Source organism: Eubalaena glacialis, chromosome 13, assembly GCF_028564815.1.
Source record: "Eubalaena glacialis isolate mEubGla1 chromosome 13, mEubGla1.1.hap2.+ XY, whole genome shotgun sequence".
NCBI lineage: Eukaryota > Metazoa > Chordata > Mammalia > Artiodactyla > Balaenidae > Eubalaena > Eubalaena glacialis.
Window position 1 is genome coordinate 70853255 of NC_083728.1, and position 22903 is coordinate 70876157.

The window sequence follows — 22903 nt, forward strand, 5'->3', positions numbered from 1 at the left end:
TGCTTGTATAAAATCTCTGCCTGGGAGATTTGTCTCCTCTGTGTGTTTTACATTTATTGAGTGTCGACTTTACATTAGGTACATCTACAAGTCGATGCTGGAGTTGGGCTTGCTCCGAGAGGGCGAGACTGGATCAGTGAATGGTCACAGCTGCGATCTTGCAGACAAAGGGGAACTTTCGGCTGCAGGTGTTATCATTCCATGACCTCAGAGCTGTGATGGGAAAAAGCAGAGACTCTGCGTGAAGGTCCATCCACCACAGTAAAAGTAACCCCGCCATCCCACCAGAGTAAAAGTCCTCTCCCGTAGGCCTGGTGTCTACACTGGCATTCCTTTCTTGCAGATGTTTAATGAGGCTGCTGTCCAGCCTTACTCTCTCATAAGGCTAGTGTTGACTTGCCACTGTGGAGGAGCAGGACAAGCCTCACCCAGAGGCTTGGCTCAGCTCCGGCTCCCAGGATAGCAAGTCGCTGTTCCATGCCTTCCTCCCCTAATCAGAAAAAGAAAAAGGAGCAAAGTAGGAATGGCAGCAGTTCAGCACTTGGATGTGGAGTAGATATAGGTTTGAAACCCAGCTCCATATCTGCTTGCTGGACAAACTTGAATAAATCACTTAACTTCTCTGAGTCTTGATTTCTTCATCTGCAAAATGGAAATATTAATAGTTTTTACTTCTTCAGATTGGTGTGAGCAGTGACGTTGTTGTTCACGATGATGGTGGTGATGGCTGATACCACGTGCAAACCATTGCAGTCACTTTATGTCTCTTATCTTCTTTTTCCTTCACATCAACCCCGTGAGTTGTGTCATTAGCCCCATTTTGCAGATGAAGAATCTGAGGCACCAAGAGGTTAAGGCACTTACTTTGGGCCACACAATTCATAAGTGGTTGAGCTGGGGTTCAGACAAGGACATTCAACTCCAGAGTCCATTCTCCTACCACTGTGCTGTATCAACTATATCTCCTTCAATGCTCAGAACAGCCCTGTGGGTAGCAACGATTATTAAATCCATTTTACAGAAGAGAAAAGGGAATCTCAGAGAGAATAAGTAATTGCCTGCAAGGACACAGAACTAGAAAGCAACAGGGCCAGTACTTGTACCCATCTGGGTACTCTTTTCACTACTGCACCTGGGCGCTCCTCCAGGCATCCCTTCGTTCTAATGTCCAGGAGCACGAGCCACCTCTGGTGCATTGGTGAGATGACATAAAAGCACCATCCTTTGGTCTCTATCTATACAAGTTTCTTTCTCTTTTTCATGCTTCTATCTCTAATGTCTTTTCATCCAAATCACAGTTTGCATGTCAACAACGAACCATTAAACATTGTTTAAAATGCATCCACCATAGGGAACTGCCACGCCCCTAACACCCCCCCACCCCCCAGTGACCTCTGGTCACTCTCCAAGGTGTTGAATAATTCACAGTTTCCTGGCTATCCCTGGCACCTCCCCAGCACCCCTGCAAGAGCCCTGGTCTCAAGGGCACCCACCGCTGGTGGGTCGGTACCATATTTGCACGCAATCCTCCTCTTCTGGGTCCGCGTGGATGCCATCGTCTGGCTGGCTCCCATCCCAGTAGCTATAGTCATAGGATGAGCCGTCTGTCCATTCAAACTGCCCTTCCTGGGGGGTTGCACCCAGAGGAAAGGAAGCAAGCCAAGGAGAGAAAGATCAGGCATTTGAGCCAGCTCCAGCTTGGGGTAACATTCTAATACCTCCATATCTAACAGTGCAGAAGCCCTCACTTTTATCTGATATACTATTATTAACCACCATTACTGAAACTGAGCAGGACCCTACAGGGCCCTCCCAGGTACAAAAGCCCCTCCATGTCCCCTGCCTCTTGTTTGCAGAAGAGCTATAGTCTCCCAGACCTTCCCTGAGTCACAAAAAAGCAGGCTCATACAGTTAATGATTAGGACAATAGAGTCACAGAATCTTTAGTTTCTTCCTGAAAGATATAGATCACAGTGTCCTATGCACATTCCTGAGTTGTTTTGCAGATATTATGACTGCCACCAGAGGGAAAAAGCTAACTGCATGATGACCAGACTGCAGCCATGACATAAGCTGCTCCATCTTGAGCAGTACTGAATCTATGGCTAGCTCAGTGCCAAGAACTGGCCTCAAGGAAGTGAGAACAAACTGACCTTGGAGTTGAAGATTATGCTTAAAACAATCAAGATGGTGCTGATCCGACCACTGCATGACCAGTTTCAAGGTGATTGTTGGAGCTGGCTGTGCTGTTCTGCTCATAGCCCCCCTGCCTGTGCCCCCCTGAAACTCCCCTTTAAAAACTTTGTCTCCTAACCAGCAACTGGGAGATGGTTTTGGGGATGCTAGTCCGTCATCTCCCCAGGTTGCCGGCTTCTGGAATAAAGCATCTTTCTTGTTCTACCAACCCTGACTCTCGAACACTGTCTTTTGAGCAACGAGCAGCCAAACTTGAGTTTGGTTCTGGCCCTGGCTGGTAACATTACTAGCTGCCGTTTGTTGAGGGCTTATTATGTACCATGCCAGGTGTGCTTTACTCATTTTATCCTCACCATCCTGCAAAGCAGGCGTTGTCATCTCCATTTTACAGATGAGAAAACTGAGACTCAGATTAGTCTACCCAAATTCACACAGTTAATAAAGCATTAGTGCTAGGATTCAAACCCGGGTCTATCTGACTCCAGTACTCAAGACCCTAGCTACCATATTAAAAAGAAAATTTTTTTTACCAGTGGGTGGGAGTCATCCTTCATCTCTTTTCTTTCTGTCCAAATAGTGTGTGTTTCTCTTGCCTGCTGTGGAACTAGTCTGTCCAATTACAAGATAAGTCCTGCTGGGAATTTGACTGGTGTTGCAATAAATGTGCAAATTAACTATGGAAAGAACTACTTCTTTGCAATGTCCTGGAACAAAAGTCATTTCTCCATTTATTCAAGTTTTTAGAGAAGTGTCTCCCAAAGCACTGATGATTTTGGAGGCCATGTCGTATAATGGAAACTGCATGTTCCTTCTGGGAGAGAGACTAGAGCCTGGGATTCCAGCTCCACCCACTTCCTAGCTCTGCAATCTGGACAAGTTATTTAACTTCTCTGAGCCTCAGTTTCCACAACTATAAAATAGAGCTAATATTTCCCTCAGAGAATTATTGAGAGAATAATTGAGAGAATATTGAGAATATTGAGAGAATTGAATGAATTAAAAGCATTAAGAGACTTAGCTAGTGCCTGGCACGTGGTGCCTAGGCTTGAAAAGAAAAATATAAAAACAAGTCCTTTTACTGTATCATTTGTTATTATTATTCTTAGGTCTTGTTATACAAGTTCCTTAACTCTAAGTATATTCATAAGCCAATTTTAAAGTTACTATTATAATGGGACATTTTGGTTTTTTAATGTTACAACTTCTATACAAGTTTTTGCCAGATGAATTCTATTGATTTTTTAAAATATCTATACTGAGTCTGGCTACTTCTGCTACTTTTTTTTTTTTTTAATATTTGTTTATTTGGCTGCACCAGGTCTTAGTTGTGGCATGCGGGATCTTCGTTGCAGCATGCAGGATCTTTAGTTGTGGCATGCAGAATCTTTTAGCTGTGGCATGCAGGCTTTTAGTTGCAGCATACATGCGGGATCTAGTTCCCTGACCAGGGATCGAAACCCAGGCCCCCTGCATTGGGAGTGCGGAGTCTTAGCCACTGGACCACCAGGGAAGTCCCACTTCTGCTACTTTGATAGCAACTTCGACCACACTTAATGAGCTCTCACAGTGTGCCGAGCACAGGCTAAGTCCTTTACATACCTTGGCCCATTTACTTTTTACAACCAGGCACTATTATTGTCATCCCATTTTACAGCTGAGGAAACTGAAGCTCAGAGACACACACACAAAATAAGTCCCAGTCACCTACTATCCAGTAAGTGGCAGAACAGGAGCTGGAACTGGAACCCTATCTGAGGCAGGGCTGGAGGCATACATGCAGGAGAGATGCTCAGGATACAACTTGTCCACGGAAAGTGTGGAGACCAAATCTCCAGGTGGAGTGTGCCGTGATACTGCCAGGTATGAGATCTGGCCCAAGCCAGCCTCTTTGGCCTTATTCTCCACCGTTATTCCACTCACCCCTGCGCCACTCTGCATCCCAGACACACTAGTCTTTAATGTCCTTGAGTGTGCCATGATCTCTCCTACCTCAGGACCTTTGCCCATGCTGTGCCCTCTACCTGGAATGCTCTTCCTCTGGCTGATTCCTATTTATCCACTGGACGTTAGCTTAAATATCTCTTACCCAGGGAGGCTGTGGCAGCTGTAGACGTGCACTGCTCAGAGCTCCTTCAGGAGGACCAGCTGAGGGAGCATGGCTGACTGAAAGCCCCTTGGACCCAGCACTGAATTCACAGTGAGACTGTGCTTCCTCCATGCTGTTCCCAGTTAGTGACTTAGCATGTCAGGGGTACCAGTGCTGGCTTGCCCCTGCCCAATGTGGGACTCCTGGAATGGGCATCCTTTGCCTGGGAACACCCCACTGGCTTAGCCAAGACTTTCCAGGGTGAGCTGTGATCTAAGGCTCTCCCCACTCAGCCGTTCCCTCCCCCTCTTCTTTCACAGGGCTCAGACCCACATCATGGCCTGAAGGTCTTCCCTGCCTCTTCAACCCTCCCCTCTTTTTTCCTTCGCAAATGTTTTCCCTCAAAAGCCTCTTACCCATCCAATCACGTTTTTGTGTCTGCTTTTTGGAGAACCCAAACCTAAACAGAGGCCATCCCTGGCCATCCAATATGTTCCCATAATACCCTCTTTCACAACGATTATCATATTCTAACTGGGGCATCATCATGTCTGATCTCTCTGTGTGCTGGGCACATAGCAGTGACCTGGCACACAGGTTCCATGTGAAAGGCTGGTTAAGTCAAAATGGAATCTTGGCTGGAACTTCCAAAAGGGTTTGATGGTCAGCACTTCCTCACCTGCCTGTGATCGTGAAGCCCTGTCCAGATGTCTGCTGGGATCCCAGGAACACAGCTGTTCACGAGGTCATACACAAAGACATTCTCCTCCCAGCTGCGAAGGTAAGAAACCCGGTAGCCTGTTACTCATTGCCTCTTGCCATAGGATTGAGTTGAAAATGGACAGAAGTCTTTGTTAGCCCTCCCAGACCAAAGTAAATAGAGGATGTGATGCAGTCCTGCTTTCTCCTTTTCCTTTTTTAACTAAGGCACCCATATGGGCTGTCCTCTCAGGGGCATCTCTGGATTTGGTCCAAAGCAGGACTCAGCACTGTTACTCTTCCTAGAAATGTAAAAACACTAGCAAACAAGGTGGATTATATTGAAGAGACAAAGAAAGGAGCTGACTTTGCATTGTACACATCAAATAATGAAAATCTCCACTGGATGTTTTTGCTCTTTCTCAAAAGCCCTCCTTACGGCGCCAGTCCTTACATAGCCTCCTCTCTCCTAATCCTTTCTCACAGAACATCTTCAAAATCTTTTGTTTTGCTGGAAAATTCAGCTCGAGGCTTGAACCTGCATAGCCGACTCAGCAAAACCAAATCCTGCAATTATCAATCCACCCTCTTCAGCAGGTATCTTAGGCCATTCAGGCTGCTACAACAAAATACCACATACTGGGTGGCTTATGAACTACAGGAATTTATTTCTCACAGTTCTGGAGTCTGGGAAATGAAAGATCAGGGTGCCAGCATGGTCAGGTGAGGGCCCCTTCTGGGTGCAGACTTCTTGCTGTGCCCCCATATGGCAGAAGGGGGCAGGGGAGCTCTGTGGGGCCTCTTTTATAAGGGCACTAATCTTATTCATCAGGGCTTCACCCTCAGAACTTAAGCATTTCCCCAAGGCCCCATCTCCTAATACCATCACATTGGGCATTAGGATTTCAACATATGAATCTTGGGGGCACACAAACATTCAAACCATAGCAGAAGGTATTGCTGTCTTCTTGGGGGATTCTCACCTCCTATTTCAAAGAGCTGATGAAGTAATTCACCCAACAAAAGAAATTGATGGAGGACCCTGGAGGCAGTCTGCTGCCAAAAACAACAGAGAAATAGGGATGGATGAATGGATAGATAGACAGATAGATAGGAACACAGAGATTTTTTTCTTCAGGTCATTAAAACGTTTCTTGAGCACTGATTTCATGCCAGGTACTATGCTGAATGTTTTATATACATGAACTCATTTCATCCTCGCATCAAACAGGCACAGTGGCAGATGCTACAGGTTACCTACCTCACAGTCATTCCTAATCCTTTTGCCCGTTGCCTACAATCAAATTTAGAAAGGCCAGATTTCACTTTCTCAGCCTCCTTTGCAGCTAACATTGGCCATCTGACCAAGTTCAGCCAATTGGATGTACGGGGGAATTGGTAGAGGACGTCTTGGAAATATTCTCCTCCCGTATAAATGGAGAGTGGTGTGTGGAAAAGGCCCCAGTTTCCACCACTGCCTTCCTTCCTGGGGTTGTAGCTGTGTGTGGACATGATACTTGGAGCTGCTGCATTGGAGGCCCTGGAGGGGGGCCAAGGTAACCGCTCACCTAGTGCCCCAATATCCATGAGCCTGGGAAATGTCATTTGCAGGGATGAGAAGGGTGGGCATGGGATGTGACAGAAAACGAACAAATAACAGGCACAGTTCACAGACCCAGAGGGACAGATCCCACTGGACAAGGGATTCCACATTTTTGGCTTCCACATGACACTAAAAGGTGAACATTGGTGTGTTGAAGAAATCATTACAAAGTAATAATAATCAGCCCCAGACCTAACAAACACCTAACCAATAACTCACTTCAAAACAGGACTATGTTGAGGTACCCTTTACGTTACAACCGTGTATATCTGCTCCCATTGGCGTCTTCTAAATCAGGGGTCTCCAACCCCTGGGCCGTGGGCCAGTAGCAGTCCGCTGCCTGTTAGGAACCGGGCCGCACAGCAGGAGGTGAGCGGCGGGCCAGTGAGCAAAGCTTCATCTGCCGCCCCCCATCGCTCCCCATCGCCCGCATTACCGCCCGAACCATCACCCCGCAACCCCCGCCCTGGTCCGTGGAAAAATTGTCTTCCAGGAAACTGGTCTCTGGTGCCAAAAAGGTTGGAGACTGCTGTTCTAAATGACCGCTCTCCACAGGCTGCCACCTTGTCTAGAACACCCACCAATAGATTTCCTTTTGCTTGAGGCGTTGGTGGCAAGTCAAAGCACACATATCCACTCTCCTTAATTTTGTGTTTGTGAAAGACATTCTTAATCCATCCCAGAAGCACTCAGAATTCTGGCTCTCAGAATCTTCTCAACACAGCGCTCTAGGCAGTCACGTGCTGGGGATTGCTAAACAAATATTGTTATGAACTGAATGTTAGTCCCCTGCCCCACAATTCATATGTTGAAACCCTAACCCCTAATGTGATGGTGTTAGGAGGTGGGGCCCTTGGGGGTGATTAGTTCATGAAGGTGGAGCCCTGTGAAAGGGACTAGTGCCCTTATAAAAGAGGCCCCAGAGAGATCCCTTGCCCCTTCTGCCATGTGAGGACACAGCATGAAGATGACCATCTGCAAACCAGGGAGTGAGCCCTCACCAGAACCTGACCATGATGGAGCCCTGATCTTGGACTCCAGCCTCTAGAACGGTGAGAAATAGATTTCTATTGTCTATCAGCCACTCAGTCTGTGATATTTTTTTATAGCAGCCTAAATGGACTAAGACAGATATTATTAGAGGCAATGGAAAGGAAAGAGGGCGGGTGAGTCAAGGCTTATTTGCCCTCAGAAAGATGATCTGACGTGCGCAAGCTAAGTAAGCACTGACCTCTTGAGACACCCATAATTATAATTAATAAAAATAATAACAGCTCCCACCATGGAGCACTGAGTTACCCAAGCACTTGTGTAAGAACTTCAGATCCATTTTTATCTCCTCTAAAGCCCCTCAACCGTAAAGTCAGTGTGACTACTTCTATTTCCCAGCTGAGGACTCTGGCTCAGAGAGTTTATGGGACTTGGGTGAGGTCTCCCAGGTAGGGAGTGGTGGAGTGGGGACTAGCCTAGGGCTGACTGACTCTAATGCCCTCAATCAATGCACATAACATTGCACGGGTTTCTTCCTTTAGAACATCTGCTGCCCCCATTCCCTAAGCTTCCCAAGCCTTCAAGATCCTGATCCAGGACCAGTTCTTCCAGGAAACCTTCCATGAGCACTCTCTATCCAATTCTTGCCCACCTGTAGCACAAAGTTTCCATGCTCCCCAGGGCAGGCTGGTTGGTTTAGTTTTCTATGTCTGATGGGCTGGTCTCCCCAAAGAGAGAGATCAACACGGACCCACACGATGCCTTTTATCTATTTGACATCTTATCTCACACCATCACCAGGCTCTATTCAATGCCGATGTTCCAAGACAGTGTGTTCTGTCTAATATCAGAGTGGTAGATTTCTGGGGACAAAGTGCTCTCCAGTCCAATGGGTCTTTGCCATTGGTCCAACCCAGCTAGGCACTGGCATCCCCAAGTGCCCATCTCATGCACAATTCGGGGTGTCCTACATCAACTGCTGAACATGCATGGTGAGCGGTCATCTGGGGGAGTGGCTGCCCAGCCATTTTAGCACTAGTGCCATCTTTGTTCAGCGGCATCTGCTCGGGAAACTATTTCAATATTTTATTGCATTTCCCCCATATCTGGTCAAAATAACTGGGAGATAGAAAGGCCCAAGGTGCTACTGCAAGTAGTAAGGAGCAGAGATCAAATGAACTTAATTCAACTGTCACTTGAAGCAAAGATGGAAATTATTAGGTAAGCTGAAAGTATGAAAACCTTAAACTTTAATCAGACGCTCCATGAACATAAGTTGATAGTGTGCTTAATTATGAAGGAAAAGAACAAAATTACAAAGCATGAAAAAATGCCAGAATTAGAAAATTGGATTGTGTCTCAAAGACAAGATGTAATCAGAGATTTTATAATATTGTCTAGCTTTATGGGAACTGAACTTATAACAGATGAATGCGTTGTGCAAATTCAACTTTTCTACATGTTTTTGGGAAAGTATTATATACCAAAGTGGAAAACTACCTGTATAAGAGAGGAAATGCTGGTATAACATTTGGGAAACGTTAGTATAAGAGAGAAAAAGAGGGATGTCAGGACTTGAGAAGAGAGGAAGGAGGTAAGTTCAGGCAGAAAAGAACAGGATCTGGGTCAGGGGCTGTTGGAAAACCCCTGAATTTGCCTGGAATCCTTTCTAATGCCTATTAAACCAAGGGATAGATTACATGCACCGTGAGGCAGGCTGAGCCGTCCTTCCTGTGGACTGGCCAAAGGGAAATCTTCATTTGGAATCACTTTTACATTTACTCTTTATTGCATGTATTTCATTTTCCTCTATAGGTTGGTTATTTTTGAGAACTTATTTTACCCATCTTTATAAGTGCCAGTCACTTGCTGTGCTCTGTATCACAGGGGATTTGACCCCCGAAGATCGCCTTTCCCAGGCTTCCATGTCAGCTGCCCTCCATGTAATGGGAGGCACTGATGGGAAGGATGGGAGGGAGAGAGAAGCCAGGGTATTTCTTTCCCTCTCTGCCTGGGGAGGTGCTGGCAGGGGCTGCCTGCCTTCTGTGGCTCTAGCTCCCATAGGACTGGCCCGCCCTCCAGTTAGGGGTGGAGTTGGCTTCCTGCTGGAGTGAGTCTCTAGATACACTACTGCTTCTTTAAGTTCTCAGAGTCCATCACTTGTGTATGTATGAAATTCTCTCTGTGTTAAATGTTTGTAGTGGTTCCTGTTTTCCTGGTCAGACCCTGACTACCTCACTATATTCTTCAGCACCACCAAGGATGCAGTGGGTGCTCAATAAATCTGCTGGATGAGTTGATGCAAGGATTCAAGACTTCTTTGGAAACTAAGACTGAGGACCCCTTCCCCACTCTTAACAAAACTCAGTGACTCTAAGGCATAAAGAACCAACCGTCATTCTAACTTCAAATCTCTGAGATTCTTGAAAAATGAGGTAAGATTATAAATTTGTAGTTTAGTGGCAATGGAACACATCACACCTGGCTTCAAAGAACCCACAAATCAGCAAGGAAGACAGATGTGAAAAGAAGTCACTAAAGTGATGAAGAAAGTGCTGCTGGAGAGGTGGGTGGTGAGTGCAGTCAGGTGCCATCGAGTCAGGGGTGACTTCGGTGGAAAGATGGCAGAGCTGAGTCTGGAAGGTTAAGGAAGTGTCTCCCTGGAGGAGAAGATAGGGACGGGAATTCCCAGTGGAGGGAAGAATGTGCAAAGTATGCAGGCGTAAATGGGCTGGACCACTTTGGAGAACTTCAAGATGGTGAGCATGGCTGGGGCTTAGGAGGCATGGAGGAACATTGAAGGAGGCCTTGGTGGGTGGGCTATGGAACCCAACTGCTCAGGTTCAAATCCCAGCTCCACCACTTTATAGCAAGTTACCTTCTTGGAGCCTCAGGTTCCGTATCTGTGAAATGAGCATACTTACCTAATATGGTTTGCGGGAACTTGATGCTTATAAACTCTTAGCAAATAAATGTCAGTTATTACGTCTTATGTTATGCTTTACATACGTATTATGTGAGTTATATCATAGGGTCAAACCCCCTGTGATACAGAACAGGGCACAGCACAAGATCGGCACTTATAAAAATGGACCTTCCAGCCTGCTGTTTGCTACCCTTGCTAAATGCTTTGTCCTCTACTGCCAAGGCCAGTTTCAACGAGAAATTGGGCTGAATAAAAGCTGCAATTACCAAAGAGAAACGCCAGTGGGACACACCATTCTCCACACCCCTTTCCAAAGGGGGTGCTTGGTTGGGCTACAGAGGACAGAGGAGTCCACTCACCTGTGGATGGAGGCCAGTTTGGCGGACTTCCTGCCGATGGAGAACTCAGAGCAGTAGAAGTCAGCCTCAGCCCAGGTCTTATTGAGAGGGAAAAATCTATAGCAGTGGCCTTTGAACTCCATCCAGAACAGTGGGCACAGGGAAGCCTGGGGCAGCTCTGGCATGGCTGGGGGCAGAGAGAATACGGATTGGGAAGAAGATTGGCCATGCAAACGTTGATGCTACAGCTTATGACATCTTTATAAGCATGAAAGTAAAAAGTGTCGCCTTATGATTAACGCATACCTAAAGTTTACAAAATAATAAAAGTAATATGTGCTCATTATAGAATCCTTGGAAAACGTTACTACATTAGAGTGTTTTTCTTCTTGTCATGTTGAATGCAAAGATTTTTTTAAAAATGCAATTGTGATTATATTGACCATACACCCCTGTCAGTATTCTGATTTCTAAAAATTAAGAGTATAAGCATTTCCCCTCATGTCATTATAAATTTTTGTAAACATTGTTTCAAATAGCTCTTTAATATTCCCGAGTGCCCCCCCCCCCTAGAGTTTATTCGATCATTCCCCAATTTTGGGATAATTAGGTTGTTTTCTCTTTTTAAAAAACAATTAGAAATAATTCTGAGATGAAAAGCCTTGTGCATAAAGCTTTTGCAGCATTTCTGATGATTTTCTGGGGATAGATTTTTAAGGCTTTGATACAATTTGCTAAATTGCCTCCTGAAAGCAATTTATGCTCCTACGGTGATGTCTGAGAGCGCCCATCTCACAGCGCCCTTGCCTGCGCTGAGTGTTACCACTTTAATGGCAATCTTTGCAAATTTTATAAGCAAAAAAATGGTATCTTATTTCAATCTGCACTTCTGGGCTCTCTGGCCAAGGTGTATATTTCCCTACTGTAGTCAAGACTATTTATATCTTTAGCCCGTGGAACTACTGGGGTTCAGGATGTGTTCTTAATTCTGAAAAGGGACAAACAAAAACCCCATGTTTGAGACACTAAAGTTCTCCAAAGTCTCAGCCCCTCTGGAGGCCTCTTAGCATATACTTTTTTTGGAAACCACGACTGAAGCTGACTGACGGGGGGAGAAATGCATGCTGAGAACCTGCCTGGAACTCAGTTGGGTGGCTCCTCTGTGAGAGCAGGCACCAGGCAGTGGTGAAATTGTTAGACTGGGGTGCAGAAGCCCGGGTCCCAGCTCCAGCTCTGCGCCTGACATGCCATGTGATGCTGACACATTCCTTCCCTTCTCAGCTGTCCGACTGGAAGATCTTTGGGGTCCTTTTTGTAATGCCCAGGGGTGTGAAATCTTGCCTTCAAAACCACTGTAACAGCTGGCTGGGCTCATGAATAAGGAAGTAGTGGACCACCTTTACTGAGCATTTATGATGTGTCAGGCACGTAGAGGGAAACTGAGACTTAGACAGGTTAAGTGACTTGCCCAAGATCATCCTGCTGGTAGTAGGCAGAGTAGGGATTTGAACCCAGGCCTCCTGACACCAAAGTCTTTGATTTTAAAATCCACATGATACTTCATCATGGGAAACCAATAGGGCTGAGGATGGTTAATCATGTGTTAGCCCCTACTTCATCAGGTTGCTAGGCCAACTAATTGGGTCAAATAAAGTCGCTGAGTGCTTGGCATGTATGGATGCTCCATAATAGTATGATTATTAACGATTAGCTCAGGGTTTCATCACTGAGGTTAATGGGCTTCAGGGGTCCAGTGAATCCCTTGAAATTAAATGCAAAATCAAAAGTTTGTATGCATGTATGTGCACACATACGCATCTATATGAATTTTTCTGGGGAAGGAAAGGGACAGTTGCTTTAGTCAATAGAGCTATGCTGGGACTTCCCTGGTGGTCCAGTGGTTGAGAATCCGCCTTGCAATGCAGGGGATGAGGGTTCGATCCCTGGTCGGGGAACTAAGATCCCACATGCCGCGGGGCAACTAAGCCCGCGTGCCACAACGAAAGATCCCGCATGCCGCAATGAAGATCCCGCATACCGCAACTAAGACCCGACGCAGCCAAATAAATAAATAGATAGAATTCATTTTAAATAAATAAATAAAGCTTTAAAAAAAAAAAATAGAGCTATGCTAAGCAGGCAGCTTCCATCTGGGCTACCTGTACCTGATGAAAGCCATTGGGCTTCCCTGTTTGATCAGAACCAGCCCTTCCCCCACCCTAGGCAGCTGCGCTGGTCAGTCCTGGTTTGTCCCACCTCTCCCCACCAGTCCCGGCCAACTGTCTTTCAGTGTGTGCCAGTATCCAAACTGGAGCCAGCTGATTCAGAATTTGCTCTCTTAACCCTCCCTTACCTGGCAAAGGGAGAGAACTCTTGCTTATGGAGTTAGGGGGCTCAGTGCCTCGGCCCTTCCCTGCCCCTCCCCGGACTTCGGTCTCCTCCTTTCTCAGGTGAGAGCATTGGTCTAGGAGGACATTGCCTCGATGCTGAGAGGGCTGAAGGACCCCTTGTGATGCTGGGCGTTGCTGAGCTCCCTGTGGGGACTTTTGCCCATTCCTTCCACACAGAGAGATTCAGCTGAATCATTCCCAGGGGTCTGCTTTTGGAGCAGTTCCCCCTTTGCATGGATGAGAAGCAACAAATCATTTCCATCTGCTTTCCACCCATCACTTGTAACCAAGGACACTCATTGGTGAGAACGTGGCCACGTCTGTCCAGGTGTTGGCTGGAATAGTTAGCCCAAGAGTATGATATTTGCTGGTGCTAAACCACTTTCCCCACTCTCACCCATCCTATAATGATTTTGCACCCTAACTATTCATATTAGAGATGGAAGCAGGGGATGTAACCACCCCAGTTTGCCCAGGACTGTCTCAGTTCTAAATCTGAAAGTACCACATCCCAGGCCCCCCTTAGTCGATCACCCTGGAGCACTGGTTCTCAACCAGGGGTGATTCTGATTCTCAGGGGAAATTAAACAATGCCTGGAGACATTCTTGGTTGTCAAAAATAGAAGTGCTGGTGCTATTAGCATCCAATGGGTAGAAGCCAGAAATGCTGCTAAACATCCTACAATGACCAGGACATCCCCACAGCAAAGGGTTTTCTGACCCCAAATGTCAATAGAATCCTCTCCCTAGATAGAAGGCAGAACTCCAAAATGTAAAATAACCCCACAGGGCAGCAACACAAAACATCACAGCAAACGTCCACATTTCTCAGCCTACCTGTAGTTTCTTTAACAAAAATTAAGCCACACAACCGATTAGAAGTAGACTTTGTGTTATTTTTCTAATTTTGGAGTTAAAATATATAACTATTATAAACCCATGGCTTAAAAGCCCCGGGGCATTGCTAGAACACTGTGTTTAAATTTAATGGTACAGACTTCACCAAAGGATGCTGCAGAGGGGAAGTCTTGCATTTCATCCCTGAGTTTGGGATGTAGCTGACAAACTTCTTCGTCATCTCTCTGACAGAGGGAGGATTGCCCCCTCCCCACTCGGCGTATCCTTTCCTGTAAGGTGGGACTCTTCACGGGTCTCCTCTCTGTGAAAGGGTCCGAATCTCATCACTCCCTCCCCGGTGTGGATGTGAAGCCCGAGCTTCTGTATTAGGGAGGCTGATACCGCACCCAGTGCTCTGCCGCGCCTGTGCCCACTGCTTTGGTTTCCATCTCTAACTTTGTTTCCCGCCCCTGGTCACCCTCCTCACTTTCTTGGAAGCCCAGCTTAATTTTCAAAGGATGTTTGTAAAGTTTATCTGTATTTCTGGATGTCTACAGTGGAGACGTTTTCTGTTCTCTAATTTACCGTAAGGTCTGATCTGGAAGTTTCCACCCTCGTTGTCCTCTATCTCTTTTTCTTTTCCTTCACTTAAAAAAAATTAAACTTTTTATTTTCGAATAAATTTAGATTTACAGAAAAGTTGCAAAAATATTATACGGAGTCCCTGAATAACCTTCATCCAGTTTCCCCTGATGTTAACATCTTACATTCCCACAGTACATTTGTCATAACTAAGAAATTAATATGGGTACATACGCTTCAGTAAACTACAGGCTTTATTCAGATTTCACCAGTTTTTTCTTTTTCTGTTCCCAAGATCCAACCTAGGATACCCCATTACATTTGCTCTACCTTTGTGATTTATTTGATATCAAATATTATAGTATAGCTGTCTTGATTAAAGCTACTGTTCCTTTCTTTCCCCAGAAAAATGCACACAGATGTGTACACACACACACACACACACACACACACACACACACACACACACAGCATGCAGGCTCTTAGTTCCAGACCAGGGATCAAACCCGTGCCCCCTGCAGTGGAAGCGTGGAGTCTTAACCACTGGACCGCCCGGGAAGTCCCATACACACACGGTTTTGATTAGACAAAACTGACAAGAATTGGCTGGAACTGACCAGAATTGTCTAGCATTGTTGGATATTTGCCCCAAATCATCTTTACCTCCTCTCTTTCCCTCTACGCACATCCAGTCAATTTTTAAGTCTTGTTTATTCCATCTCCCAGCACCTCTCCAATTCCTTTCTTTCTTTTCTTCCCTCCTCCCTTCTTTCTTTTCTTCTTTCCTTCCGGTCTTCCTCCCTCCCTCCCTCTCCCTCCCCCACTTCTGTCTCTGTCTCTCCTTCCACATTCTTCCTCCCCCTGTCGTCTCTCACAGAGACCTCCTCAACTGCCGCCTGGCTGTTCTTCCTGCCTTATCTCACCTTCCAAATCCAGAGGCATCCTTCCAACACCCTGATCTCATCTCACCGAAGCCCTCCAGGAGTGCCCATCACCCTGGGGAACAGGGCTCCCACCTGCCCCTGCAGCTTGTCCCCTGTCGCTCACAACATGCTCCAGATTTGCTTCAGCTCCTGCCATTTCTCAAAGCGTGTCCAGATCTTTGCAGATACTTCCCTCGGCCTGTCTTCGGCCAATTCGAGTTTCTTCTTTGAGTCTCAGCCACATGGTGGCTTCTTTAGGGAAGACGAGGTAGGAGCCTCTCTAAGAGCTCCTAGAGCCCCTCACCCCCCCTTTCACACATCCCCGTGAATTCTTGTTCAGTCTGGCCTCCCCCTGCACAAGGTCTGCTGTGATCATCCCTCTCCCCAGTGCCTGGCACATAGTAGGTGTGCAATAACTAGTTTTGAATGACTAAATGCATGCTAGGGAATCAAGTGCTGCTTCTTTGGGTCCACTGCCCCTTTTGGGGGACAGTGGTGAGAAGGGTGTGGGCACCGCCCATGTGCCCTGATGCCTCCAACCTGGTGTATCTTGACTCTAGGATGGCGTGCCTGGACTTTTCTAACTCAGCACCGAAGGCAGTTGACTGAGCCTGGTTTTCCGGATTACTTAGCGCAGTGACTGCTGTGAGGAGCTGTATCAGCGTCACCAGGGAGCTCGTTAGCAACGGAGAATCTCAGCCCCCACCTCCCCGCCCTTCTCCCCACTCCTGGTCCCTTTGATTGTCTCCACTGAGCAAGTGGTGGTTATGGATGCCTGGGGTGAAACATACCAGAAAATGGGGCTGTGACAGGTCACTGCTCAATTACTCCCCTTTCCACCCGGGCAGGCAAAGGCCTTTAATTGGGAGGACCTGGGAGGCAAAAAGGAGCCACTCGCTTGCACTGGGATGATAATGAACTCCACCCTGCCTGGCAACCCCCTACCTCCTTTACCTCTGGGATTTTAGAAACAAGGATTAGAAGGATCTTAGAGGACTTTCTTTTTTTCTTTCCTTTTTAAAAAAAAAATTTATTTATTTATTTGTCTGTGCTAGGTCTTAGTTGCGGCATGCAGGCTCTTAGTTGCAGCACACAGGATCTAGGTTCCCTAACCAGAGAGTTAACCCGGGCCCCCTGCATTGGGAGTGTGGAGTCTTAATCGCTGGACCACCAGGGAAGTCCCTTAAAGGACTTTCATCAACCTGGAACCCAGAGTAGCCTTTGCTAATTTGCGTCTCTCTGGTAAAGAGATCTCTATAGCTTTATAGCTTGACACTCAGGTAGTGATGGTGACATTATAACCAGGGCCAACCCTACTGAGCTTCCATCTGAGCCAGGCGTTGTGTCAGGTGCTTTGTACATATCCATTTAGTCTTCATACATCCTACAAGGTAGGTACCACGATCATCCCCCTTTATAGATGAAGAAACCAAAGCACAGAAAGGTTGAGTAACTTGCCTGAGGTCACACAGCTCCTAAGTGGCAGAGCTGGGGTTTGAAGCCAGGCTGTGTGGCTCCAGACCTAATTTAGAGATTCCTGCTGCATTTAAGCCCATTTCCTTTCGTCTCAATCTTGATGGTCTGGTTCTTTATTCATCCCCTTATTCATTCAACAAGTCTTATTTGAGCACCTACTTGGTCTCAGGTAGTTGGCTATGTGCTGGAGATACTGTGGCACACTACACAGAGGTGACCTCTGACCTCATGGATCTTACACTCTCTGGAGGCTGACATTAAGAAAAATAAGCACAGAAATAAAATGTCATTAATATGCAATTAATATGGATTTGTGTCATGCAGGCAAAAACTTGAGGGAGCAGCACTCAAATTATTTTGGAAACTGGTCATTTGTTTGCCCCTTTTCTCTCCCTAGTTGAACTGGTGGCCACCCCAACCCTGCCTTCAGGGTGTCCACTGGTGATTATGACAGGACACAAGAGTGAGTCCCCTTCCGGATGGGGAAAATAAAGGTGTTGCCACAGGAGCACCTAAAAGTGGCACGTAACCCAGATTTGGAGATCCAGGAGGCTTCCTGGAGCGGGTGATGTGAGACCCCCACTGAGACCTGAAGGATGAGGAAGAGTCAGAGGAAGAGTGTTTCAAGTGGCGGGCACAGCATGTGCAAAGGCCCAGAGGTATAAGAGAGAAGAGAGCGTTTGGAGAATTGCAGAAGGTTCAGCCTGGCTGGGAATTTGAGAGAGGGATGAGGCTGGAGGTGACGGAGGGGAGGGGTGGAAGCGGGGGAGGGATGCACAAAGAAGCTTGTTGCTCTGGAAACCGAGGCCAAACTACATGGTATTTTACTTCAATTAGCAGCACCAAAGGCCCCCAGGGTCTCCCAGCTGGGGTGGGAGTCAAAGCCTTTGGACGCTCTGAGCTTGTTAAGGAAAGAGGACATGCCATCGGAGTTCAGGACTTGTTTTTTTAATCTCTCTCTTTTTAAAAGAATAAATTGTCACCTTCCCACACGATCTGGCTGCTCGCTCCCCTGGCCCCAGTCCAGCCGCCCACAAACACACTACCCTGCTGCCTCCTGCCCAGATCAGCCTTGAGAGCCAGCTGGGAGTGGAGGGGGAGGCTCTGGGGGCCACATTGGCGGCCTCCCCACCCCCCGTCACTACTGGGCCCCAGATGTCCCAGGGGGTCGGAAGTGTCTCCCAGTATCTGGGAAGGTGGCCACTGGGAGGGCTCAGTCACCTTCGTTGCCTGCTGTCTCCCTGGTCCACACATCCCACCCTCAGTGGGCCCTTCCCAGTGAGCCCTGGCTCTGGGGTGCAGAACTGCTGGTCCCAGGCCTCTCATGCCTCAGCTTTGCTTTCCGTCCTTCCAGGCTGCTCTTGTGGTCACATGATACAAAGGAGACAGCACTGGGTGATATTTTATATTGCTCATAACAGTGGCCATTCATTGCGTGGTTAATATAACCGTCGAGACCAAACTGGGAGGGGTATCTGTATCATCCCCATTTTATAGGTGCAGAAACTGAGGCTCAAAGATGTTAAGTCACTCGCTCCCACAGCTAGCAAGTGGCAGTGTCAGGATGAGATTAAAGTCTGATGGACTTGAAAATTCCTAAGCACTACAGTGCCTCCAGAAAACATCTTTTTCTGGTCTTGGTTTTCTCATTTGGCAAGACAAATATATTAAACACCCAATTTAACAGCATTATGGACTGAATGTTTGTGTGTCCCCCTCCAGTTCATATGTTGAAGCCCTACCCTCCAGTGTGATGGTATTTGGAGCTGGGGCCTTCAGGAAATTAGGGCTACATGATGTCATAAGGGTGGACCCCCATGATGGGGTTAGTGCCATTAGGAGAAGAGGAGAGACCAGAGCTCTCCTTTCTGTGGCCATTTGCAAGCCAGGAAAAGAGCTCTCACCAGGAACTGAATTGGTCAACACCTTAATTTCGGAGTTCCCAGGCTTTAGAACTGTGAGAAATAAATTCCTGTGGTTTAAGCCTCCCAGTCTATGGTATTTTGTGATAGCAGCCTGAGCTAACTAAGACCAACATAATTAAGTAATAATTCAATGTTTCCTGGGTGCTTATTTGGCTTGAGGTCTGTGCCCTCAAGTTGCTCACAGTCTGGAGGGAGGAACGCATAGCACACATGGCAATGAGTCCTCATATACTAAGGGACATTCTAGAAGTATGCAGAGGGCTCTGTGACCATAGAGGAGGGGTAGGGAATGGGTTAGAGTGTCCAGGTGGGGGTACTCTAGGATCTGACTCTATGATACAGACTGGAGGGTGGGGAAGGGTGTACTCTAGGAAGTAGGGACACCCAGTTGCCCAAGCCTCTGTGCTCCAGCCTCAGAGCTTAGACTCTGGAGTTAGATGACTCCAGTTAGAAACTCACCTCTTTGTGCCTCAGTTTCCTCATCTGTAAAATGGGCATGATGATAGTGCCTACTTCACAGGGAAGCCAGTGCCTGGCTTATAGTAGGTGTTCTAGTAAACATGAGCTATTACAACAGAAGCAGCCTGGGCCCTGGAATAATCCTGGTGCTGAGTGCACAATGCCAGTTTCTTGGAGGGGAGAGGAAGAGGCTACGGAACTTGACTGATTCTCCCTTCCCACCCCTGAAGCCCTGCAGAAGCAGGCCCTGAGCATCAAAACGCTTTGCTAGAATTTCCTTTGCTGTGGAAAGTTCTTGGGCTCAGGAGCCAGGAAAAGGAAACTTTTTTATGGTTATGGTTGAAGATAACAGCAAATATTTATGTAGCTTTTACCAGGTGCCAGGCCCTCTTTTAAGCACTTAATATTTGTTAATCCACGTAAACAAAGTGATCAAAGCCAGGTTCAGAGAAGGGTTTTAGGCAAAGGATCTAGTCTGGCTAAATCCTTCCTAGTCTCTCAGAAGTGTCTAAAGGTTTGTTTCCAAAGCAGATCTAAGGGTATGGCTGGGTTGCACTATTTGCGTATATTTGCATGTTCATGAAAGGTCCAGAGCAGTGGGATGAAGGATGGAATGACCCTGTTCTGTTTTGTACCTAAAGGCTCGGGATGCAGGAGAGGAAGAACCAGGCCCACTTTCAGTAAGGAGGGCTATGGTTGTGCGCCCACCTTCACGGTCTGCAAGGGCTCACCAAGACCCCAGATAAGGCTTCCCTAGTCACACATCAACACGCACACTCACATGCACACACACACCCACTTGACACACGCACACACACTTAACTCACACGCTCTCTTCTGCATTGAAATCACTTTCCTCTAGCAGATTTATCCACTCAGGCTTGAACTGGGCTTTCTGCTGGACTGGATGGATGATGACCTTGGCCAGATTATTTGGCCTCTGTAGGCCTCAGTTTCCACAGCTGTATTGTGGAAGGATTGGGCCAAGTGGATTTCTGGGACCCTTCCTTCCAACTCCAACTCTGAGGTCTCCAAAGTTGCTGGGATGGAAGGGATCTCAGTCTCCTCATCTGTAGAGTGGGACTGAGGCATGGGGCTAGATGTCTGGAAGTTCCTTTTTGAAGGCATTTTGTCACAGCAGAAAACTGTGTCTCCTGGTCAATTCTATCATAACAGCAACAACCACAGTGGCAGAAGTAGTAAGGTAATAAGCCATTTTTCAAGTGCTTTCTATGTGCTAAGTGCTTCACTTGCATGATCTCATTGAAGATTCCCCAAAACGTTTGATGGACACCACTATCATCCTCACTTTCCACAGGAGGAAACTTGAAGCTCAGAGAAAGGTCCCATGGTCACAAGCTAGTGAGAGAGAGAGGACTCCCCATCGCTCCCACTCTCAAACTCAGCCTCAGGACTTTCCTCTTATGCTGGGCAGAAAGGCAAGATCTTGGAACACACAAATATCTTTCAAGGATATTTTGTCCAACTTCTCTCCTGCTCACCCATTGCACGGATGAGGATATTGAGGCACAAGAGCAAGCAGGCAAAGGCACTGTTATGGACTGAATGTTTGTGTGCTCCCCAGATTCCCATGTTGAAGCCCCAACACCCAATGTGATGGTGTTTTCATGGGGTCTTTGGGAGGTGATTAGGGTTAGGTGGAGTCATGGGGCCCCCATGATGGGATTAGTGCCCTTATAAGAAGAGGAAGAGAGACCAGAGCACTCTCTCTCTCCACCATGTGGCTACTTGCAAGCCGGGAAGAGGGCCCTCACCAGGTAACAGATCAGGTGGCATCTTGATCTTGGACTTGTAGCCTCCAGTACTCTTCCTGTTGTTGAAGCCACCCAGTCTGCAGTATTTTGTTATGGCAGCCCGAGCTGACTAATACAGACACTCAGAGAGTTTATGGCAGACCAGAGCCCCTGATGCTTGCCCAAGTGAACTGACCACCCGTTATCTCCCATCACTAGGGTTACCAGATTAAAAAAAAAAAGAATTCCCAGTTAAATTTGAATTTCAGATAAACAAGAAATAATTTTTAGCATAAGGTATGTCCCATGCAATATTTGAGACACTTACAGTAAAAAATGGTTTATTGTTTATCTGAAATTCAAATTTACCTGGACATCAGGTATTTTATCTTGCAATCTTATCACCCCACTATTTAAATTCCCCTCAACACTGTAACTGCCCAATAACATGGCTTTATGGGGATCTTACGGATGTTTTATTACAGTGTTAGTTTTATTTTAATGGGGATAGAAATAGTATCTCTGCCGTAGAGTTATTGTGAGGATTAAATAAATCCATATGTAAAAAGTGCTTAAAACAGTGCCTGGCATATAGTGAGGGCTACAAAAGTATCAATTGTTGTTATTGGTATTATTATTATTATAGTTTTTAAACCATGTTTGGAAAGAACCCTCCTGGTAGAGGTGACAGGCAAGATCTTCCACCTTGAAGGGACTGAAGGACTCACGACTCTTCCTACCCCAGAGTCAGCACCCTAGCCTCCCTGTTGCAAGGGTGAAGAAATTGAGCTCATTTGAAGCCCCGCGTCCTCCAAGTGGGACACTGGGAGGCCACATGCCCGAGGCTGATGGACCCCAATCCCTGGGGACACAGAATATCCGCAGAGCTGGGTGTCACTGGGCCAGGCCGCCAGGGAGGTCACTAGAGGGACAACTATGTCCTCCTGCATGCCCAGCTCCCTGGGAACAGCTGTCACAGCCAAGGTGGGAGTGGGGAGCCCAGATGCCAAATCCCTAACAAAAATACCATCTTCAGATCTTCCTGTGGTGCCAGGCACTTTCCCCAGATTATCTCATCTCCCTTGCACAGTAGCCCCAGAGGGTGCCATTGTGACCACCGTTTTCTGAAGGAAACTGAGGCTCAGAGAGGTTAAGAAACTTGTGCCAGGTCATACAGCTTTTAAGATGCAAAGCTGGGATTTATCAGCAGGTCTCTTTGCGTCTGGCCCTAGCACAGTGCCCATGAGCTGGAGGGAGAGGAGCTGGAGGGGCTGTCAGGAGGCTCAGCTTGGCCCCCCCAACATTCCTTGGGTCAGGCAGGCCTGCAGCCCAGGCGGCGAGGCCTCACTGACAGCTCAAGCATTTGCGGGGTGTCCTCCTCTCCACCTGTTCCCGGCCCTGGCCCCGTGCTCACCTGGGCTGATATTGATGTCCGTTTGCGGAAAGGCCTGTGCGGAGAGGAGGGTCAGGACGGCCGCGGCCCACAGTCCCCACCTCTGCATCCTGGGCCCCGAGAAAGCCACCTCACGGCCTGAGCAGAGGAGAGAGGCCCTGCCGTGGGAGCTCGGGTCCGGACGGCTCTCCTGCCCAGAGCTCAGGAGGACTGGGTAGACCCCAGTCTCCTCCCCCGCCCCTCCCCTGACTCCTGTTTCCTCCCTGCACGGCCGCGGGCAGCTCAGAGTGACAGCCTGAAAGCTGCCCCTGGCCGGCCCCCTTCGG

The 22903-nt window shown here is 47.3% G+C and overlaps 1 protein-coding gene across 1 annotated transcript; it reads right to left on the reverse strand.

The window, feature by feature from the left end:
• Nucleotides 1-133: 133 nt before the first annotated feature.
• CLEC19A (C-type lectin domain containing 19A) lies at nucleotides 134-22686 on the reverse strand. Its single transcript, XM_061209783.1, has 5 exons — nucleotides 22599-22686; nucleotides 10860-11025; nucleotides 4962-5055; nucleotides 1494-1626; nucleotides 134-213 (listed from the first exon to the last, which is right to left on the reverse strand). The coding sequence occupies exons 1-5, from the start codon at nucleotides 22684-22686 to the stop codon at nucleotides 134-136; spliced, it is 561 nt and encodes a 186-aa protein (XP_061065766.1).
• Nucleotides 22687-22903: the final 217 nt, after the last annotated feature.

Bases quoted from the DNA above. Each gene is read 5' to 3' on its own strand.
- CLEC19A (XM_061209783.1), bottom strand. From the start codon at position 22,686: ATGCAGAGGTGGGGACTGTGGGCCGCGGCCGTCCTGACCCTCCTCTCC. The intron at 11,026-22,598 runs GTGAGCACGGGG...CTCTGCCCCCAG, and splicing joins GGACATCAATATCAGCCCAG to CCATGCCAGAGCTGCCCCAG. The intron at 1,627-4,961 runs GTGAGGAAGTGC...GCAACCCCCCAG, and splicing joins GGCTTCACGATCACAGGCAG to GAAGGGCAGTTTGAATGGAC.